General features: G+C 34.2%; 1 protein-coding gene across 1 annotated transcript in view; it reads right to left on the reverse strand.

The window, feature by feature from the left end:
- Nucleotides 1-766: 766 nt before the first annotated feature.
- Nucleotides 767-7,103, reverse strand: part of LOC102767919 (histone demethylase UTY) — an 85,761-nt gene continuing 79,424 nt past the window's right edge. Inside the window, exons 15-19 of the mRNA XM_006755190.2 lie at nt 5,596-6,371; nt 3,912-4,041; nt 2,143-2,248; nt 1,483-1,688; nt 767-778 (exon numbers count right to left, since the gene is read on the reverse strand). Coding sequence (XP_006755253.2) covers nt 767-778; nt 1,483-1,688; nt 2,143-2,248; nt 3,912-4,041; nt 5,596-6,371 — 1,230 coding nt within the window. The remainder of the gene's footprint in view (nt 779-1,482; nt 1,689-2,142; nt 2,249-3,911; nt 4,042-5,595; nt 6,372-7,103) is intronic.

Consider the following 7,103-nt stretch of genomic DNA (forward strand, 5'->3'; position numbering starts at 1 on the left):
CTAAGCCTTTAGGTGGACATCCCCAGAGGGCTCCCTGGCTGCCAGAAGGATATCTGACTGCAAGCTCAGACCTGATCCACCTGGAGTGTGGGCCTAAGTCACTGGCAGACATCCCCCAAGGGGTCCTGGACTGCAAATGGGCGCAGGCCGGGCTGAGAGGACCCCCTCTCCCCGGAGTACACAAATTGTTGTGCACCAGGCCTCTAGTAAATCTGTAATTATAAAAGTGTAATATGCTAATTAGACCAGACAACCTTTCAGGATGACCACCCAGGACCATGCTATGACACCCAATGATGCCAGGCCAGTTAAGGTGGATGTGATGTGATTGGTTGGAGGCCCAGCCATCAATCCATGATTACCCTGCAGAGGGAGCTAAGGTCCCAGGTGCCAGAGTGAAGCCAGGGGAAGAAGGCCAACTCATGCAAGAATTTCATGCATTGGGCATCTAGTAAGTAAGTATATAAATAAATAAAGCAATAGCTGAACAAATAACTGTTAACAACAAACTAGTCAAAAAACTCCCATCAAATAAATGTCCTATATCACATGGTTTCCCAGATGATTTTTACCAAACACTCTCAGAACTAACACATTTCATTCTTGAATAATTTTGAGCTATTTTAGTAAATTTCTGCTTCTCCTCAAGTTTTCTTTAGAAACTAAGATTAACACAGGGAAAGTAGTAATGCTTTCTATGGCAATATATTTCAGATAAAACAGAAACCTTTTTTTCATTGATCAGATGAAAATGAGAGCTATACACCTAATTTTCTTCCTATTAAAGTCATTTTTGGCCCAGCTGTGTCTCAGTGATTCAGTATTAACCTATGAACCAGGAGGTCACAGTGTGATTTGGGTCAGGGAACATTTCTGGATTTCAGGCAGGATTCCCGGTGTGGGGTATGCAGGAGGAAGCTGACCAATGATTTTTTCTCATCATTAATGCTTTTCTCTCTTTTCTCTATCTCTCCTTCCTTCTCTGAAATCATTTTTTAAATGATTTAAGTAAACTAACATTAAAAAAAAAACATTTCAAAGTCTAGCCAGTTTGGTTCAGTAGATAATATCGGCCTGCGGACAGAAGGATCCCGGGTTCAATTCTGGTCAATCTTACCTTGGTTGCAGCTCCTCCCTGGCCTGGGTCCTGGTCAGGAAGTGTGCAGGAGGCAACCAATCAATGTGTTTCTCTCACATTGATATTTCTCTCTGTATTTCCCTCTCTCTAAAAATCAATGAAAAAATATCTTCGGTGAAGATTTAAAAAAATAGAGAATTACTTTCAAAGTGAAATTAGTATAAGACAGTAACTTTATTCTTCAATTAACTAAGTGTATCTCATGAACTATTAACTTTGCTTAAATTTCGGAAGTTTTGAATAATTTGTAAATTACAACAGTGTTAAAGTAAAATTATATGAATGAAACAGATTGTTATAAAAGTAATGTGTATAAAAGTAATATCCTGGAAATCAACACTTACTCTCAATGATTCTTGGAAGGAGGAGGCTTGGTACTGTGCATACTTAGCAATTGTGGTATGAGATCTATTACTTTCACAATGCCAGATTTTCTTCGTTCCAGTGGGATCCCAGTTTTCATCAGCTGGTTGCAAAAACTGTGTCCTCACTTCTACCATGTGTTCATTGTTAGCTTCTACCAATGTTTTGGTAGAGAAAAGTCCAAGATCTTCATAAACAAAAAATTGCATTAATAAATAAGTTTGTATTTGGTACAATGAACATTTCAAAAACACTTCTAAAAGAGCGCGGAGCTCCAGCCATTTCCATTAAGACTGTTTCAATTACTATGGTACCAAATTTGCATAAAACTCCCTTGAAGCAACAGATCTAGCCATTATGGTGTAACAAGGGAGTAGAGAATTTATGAGAATCTAATTTTATCTGCATTTTATATTCAAAAGGTTCTTGGTTATCTAACCTAAACCACTAATGCTGCATAATGATACCAAATTAAAAATTAAAAATCCACCATAAATTAATCAATAATTAATATTGACAGCATGTATTAACATTGAGAAAGGGAGAACATTAAAATAAAAACTCAAAAATTTAGCATTTTAAAAAATTAATAGTAGTAAAAGAAAATTCAAACTTTAAAAACAAAAACAAAAAAACCTTACCTAATTTAAGAGCTCCAGCAAGGCCACGTATAACTGTAACAGGGTTTTTGGGATTTGTACAAAATTGATGTAATGGAGGAAAGAAAGCATCACGCTTATTTTCCAACTGTAATATTAAAATGTTTTGTTAAATATAAGAAAAATGACTAAATGTTATACAATTCATTTTCATTTATCAACCCAGCACTTTAACATCTACAGTGTATCTTAACTATTAATGCTGTATGGCTACATATTATTTATCATTAGTGTTTCCAAGTAATTAAGACATAACTGCATATAAATTTCCCCTTTAGAGAAATAGATTTTAAATTTAGTAAGTTTGAGATGTTACCAACCAATTGTATCACAAAATTTAGAAGATATACTTAAACATTTTAGCAGTTCAAAAATATTTACTGAGTTTGCTTTTCAAATATAATTCCATAATTCTTTTATAAGAGTGGGAAAAGTGAAATTTACTAGCCTATTATCAAAATACAAAATTATTCAACGTAACCTACAAAAGGTAAATCTTCATTTTGTACTTAATTTTCTTAAAGCTTACTTTGAAAGGTTTATTTTCATCAAATCTCAGAACCTTCCTATCATGTTATCAGTAAATTTTAATTTACTAAAATATTAACATAACAGCTGAGGAAAAAAAGCCAAATTTGCTTGGCTGGTAGGCTCAGTGATTGAGCATCGACCTATGAACCAGGGAGGTTATGGTCTGATTCCTGGTCAGGGTATGTACCCAGGTTGTGGGCTCAATCCCCAATAGAGGGCATGCAGGAGGCAGCCAATCCATGATTCACTCTCATCATTGATGTTTCTCTCTCCTCTTTCTCTGTGATATCAATTTAAAAAAAAAATTTTTTTTAAAGATCCAAATCTCTAAAATCCTCTCATCTGCAAAATCATTCTAAGTACTTAATGTTTAATTTTTAGTTAGGAATTTTTTTTTATCTTGTGTGTTAGAAGGAATGGCAAGAATGGATAACGAGATACTGGGAAAAACATAAAGTATTTTAATTCATAGCAACTTTTCATATTAAATGCTTCAATTTGTGAAAAGTAAAAAATGAAATCAGCTTCAAATTTAAAAATATCTACTTATACTTACTGTAACCTTTTTAGTGATATGTATTTTATATTCTCATCAATTTTATATTCACTACCACTTTTTTGAAAGATAAAAAATTCTTTGTTTTAATCACATAAAATCAAATGAATTTGAAGATCCATACAAACCATCAAGTGGAGGAATGTAGTCTTAGAAACATGTTAACAAAAAGATGACACAAAAACAAAATTATCTTTTACTACTCTCATATGCATGGATGAGAAAACACTTTAAATATTGTTTAAAAATTATTTCTAAATATAACAGTGGTCAACAACCTTTTCTGTGAGAGGACAAATAAATATTTTTGGTATTTATCAACTACATGTTCTTTTTTGCAAAACTTAATACTGCCAAACTCATGCAAAAACAATCAGAGATAATGCATGTATGTAAACCACTTTGTATACCAGCAAAACTTTATTTACAAGAAGAGGTATTTACCATATTTAGACTGAGAGATACAAATTGGCATCCATCCTCTAAAATTTGTCACCCATTCTCTGAGATACAAACACATTTTTGCAAAATCTTCAAATTACTGAGAAAAAAATTTAACCTTACCTAACTTCTAAAAATCAATTTAATTTGCATTGGTTTAAAATATATCTTCAAAAGACAGACAAGTTCAGCACTTGATTTCTAAGTAATTAATGAGACTCACATAAATACTAGGTGTAGGTGGATTCAACTTGTCCTTTGGCAAGGGAGGGTATGGTGACATTGGTGGTCTTGGAGGTGGACATTTATCAAAAAAAATGGGACTATTCGACAAGCCATTGTTACCTAAATTCCTGTAAAATAATAATTAGAAAAACTGCATCAGCTATTAATTTTGAAAATAGATATTTTAAATCTAAGTTTTAGGTATAGGGCATTTATAAAAATAAAATCATTTAGGATATTTGTAATCATTTCAGTAAAATAACAAGACAGAATAATTGTAACTTTAAATGCATACTCAATTGGACTTTTTATATCTTTTAATCGAAATTAAGCAAGATATATTTATAGCCACATGATATAAATAATCCAAATTTCTCAACATATTTACCCTTAGATTTTCTTCACTTACTATTAAAAGAGCAACTTATACAAAATATTTTTTATATCTATATTAATTTCTAATACTTCTCTCCTTTTCTATATATTTTAACTATTTCCAGAATACCTATGTGATCACTTTAAAATCTAGAAAGTCCACTTGTTCTCTATTCTTAAAATTGATTGTGCAACACCCTAATATTCAACAAGATTCATAATTATAATAATTTTAAAGTCAATTGTACAGCTGCTATGAGTTCTCATCTATAATAATAAAAGAGTAATATGCTAATTAGATTGGTCAGCTGAATGACCTTCTGGACGAAGCCGAGGCTGTGAGGGCCGAGGCAAGCCACCGCAGCTGCAAGTGCCAATCCCCTTGCACGATTTTCGTGCATTGGGCCTCTAGTATTATACATACTTATCTGGATGAACTTTTTTTCTCTTTAACTAAAGGAATCATACTGCTAAGTTATAAGTTCTAAATATGTAGGAAAATTAATCCCTAACTCAAACTTCTTTATTTTTAGTATAAACTTCAGACACTTATAAATCCTTAAATTTTAAACGGAAAGCAAATACTAAAAATTATGAAGCCTTTGAAATAGTTACTTCTGGAACAATGGAAATGTTTAAATATGGATGGTATTACATGTTAAAATTTGATATGGAGCCTTAGCTGGCGTGGCTCAGTGAAGCGTCCTGGTTTTGATTCCGGTCAAATGTACATGTCCGAGTTGCAGGCATGCAGGAGGCAGCCAATCAATGATTCTTTATCACCATTGATGTTCCTATCTCTCTTCCTCTCCCTCTCCTTTTCTCTCACCACTGATGTTTCTATCTTTCTCTCCCTCTTCCTTCCACTCTGAAATCAATAAAAATATATTAAAAAATTTATTTGACATGAAAATGGTGAAATTATAAACTGAAAAAGGAAGTATGTTGTGAAGTACCTAACTATATATATAAATACACAGCAAATATGTGGTAGTCTGACAGGCTGGAATATGGTATTTTTATTGTTTATATTTTCTAACTTTTCATAATGTAAATGTACTATTATAAAAAAATTTTAAATATCTGATTTTATAAAATCAGGATCAAATTAAAACAAAAAAGAAAATGTTGGTTGCTCACTGATACTGAAGCATAAAAAAGTTGCTTATGAAAATGATATTTTAGATAAATTCTACAACATTTTATATATAATTTCTATTTATTATAAAATCAAAATATTTTTTCCATTTTCTGATTTGGGTAGTAATCAACAATATTCACTTTGTGATTAAATTTCCCATACTAACCTGCATGCCTTCAGAACTTCTGTGGAACTTGAATATATAGACACAGACATTGATGGAATAATCTGAGGATCAGATTTGAGGTTAATTATAGGTGAGTCTGGTTTTTCAGAGCTCTGTATGTTCTCTAGTCCTTCTCTATTAATTGTGTGTAATCTATTTTGAGGACTGTTAATGCTGCCAACACTGTGTGTGGTTGTCTGCTCAGTGGATTTTGAAAAAGGTATTGTGGTGAAAACGACTGAAGAGGGTGAAGAGGTAATAGAATTATTAGTCTTCGTATGAATAGCTGGGTAAATACTACTGGCTTTGTCATAGGCACCAGTATCTACACTGTCACTGGCTTTTCCAATCAATGAAGGAGAGATATGAGGACTGTTTGATAGTAAATTTGGTGATGTACAATTTCCATGGTTAGGATCACAAACAGATTCTACCGTCAGCTGCTGAACATGATTAGGAAGTCCCTGGACAACAGCACAGCCATTAGATATGTCTCCAGTATGCCTGCTTGTTTCAGGCACCAAAGACCTATATCCTGAAGGTTGGCTCTCTTTGGTAAAGGTAGTGCCTTGCTGTCCACCTGAGGTAGCAATATGAGATGAGAGGTGATTGAGAGCAGCTCCCTGTGTCTCTGAGTTGCTAGAGAGAGTTCCATGTCCAATCTGTTTCTGAATGCCAACACTAGCTGCTTGGAGATACTGGACAGGTCCAGTGGAAAATGAAGGTTGTTCATCAGTAGGTCCTGACAAATGTGAACTCTGATCTCTGTGAAGCCCCTTTAAAAAAAAGAGAAACAGAGATAAAGTAATTAAAAAGGTTTAAATCTATAATTATGCAAATCCAACAATAAAACAGATTAAAAATGTTAAATAAAAGCAGACACACACACACAAACCACAATTAAATGTGTAATACAATTTATCTCAAATCCCAAAATTTAATTTTTAAAGTTTCCATTACCAAATGATTAAAGTAGTGCTTTTAGGGAAAATTATGAAACTGGGCTGATCCTATTTTTATTATTTGGTGTAGTATTTCTTCAGGTTTTGAGGTTTAGACATTATTTTTCAACCTCGTGAGCAGGAGACATATGAGCGGTGCGCTCTTGTCCAAGGAGCATCAGCCCTGTGAGCAGCCTGCCTCGAGCCTCATCTGGCCTGCCTGTGTCCAAGGAGCATGAATCTTGGTGACGCAGTGGGACTACAAATCAGAAAGTTCATAGTCCATCTGAAGACTCTGGGAAAGGCACTTTCCTATACCTGACTCACCAGATCTGATCTCTGAAATGGGTTCAATAATCTGTCTTTGACACATACTCAAGTTGAGGACAAATGTGGCCAGACAGATCTTTTGCAAAGATGTGATGTTCTATAAATAATATGTCATTGTAGTAAAGCAGCCTGCCCGATCCGAGGAGCAGCAGTTCTGCGAGCGGCCCGCCCTCATTCAAGGAGCAGCAGCAGCCCACCCCTGTCCGAAAAGCAGCAGCCACACGAGCAGACGGCCCA

Source organism: Myotis davidii, unplaced genomic scaffold (genome assembly GCF_000327345.1).
Source record: "Myotis davidii unplaced genomic scaffold, ASM32734v1 scaffold1673, whole genome shotgun sequence".
NCBI classification, from domain to species: domain Eukaryota; kingdom Metazoa; phylum Chordata; class Mammalia; order Chiroptera; family Vespertilionidae; genus Myotis; species Myotis davidii.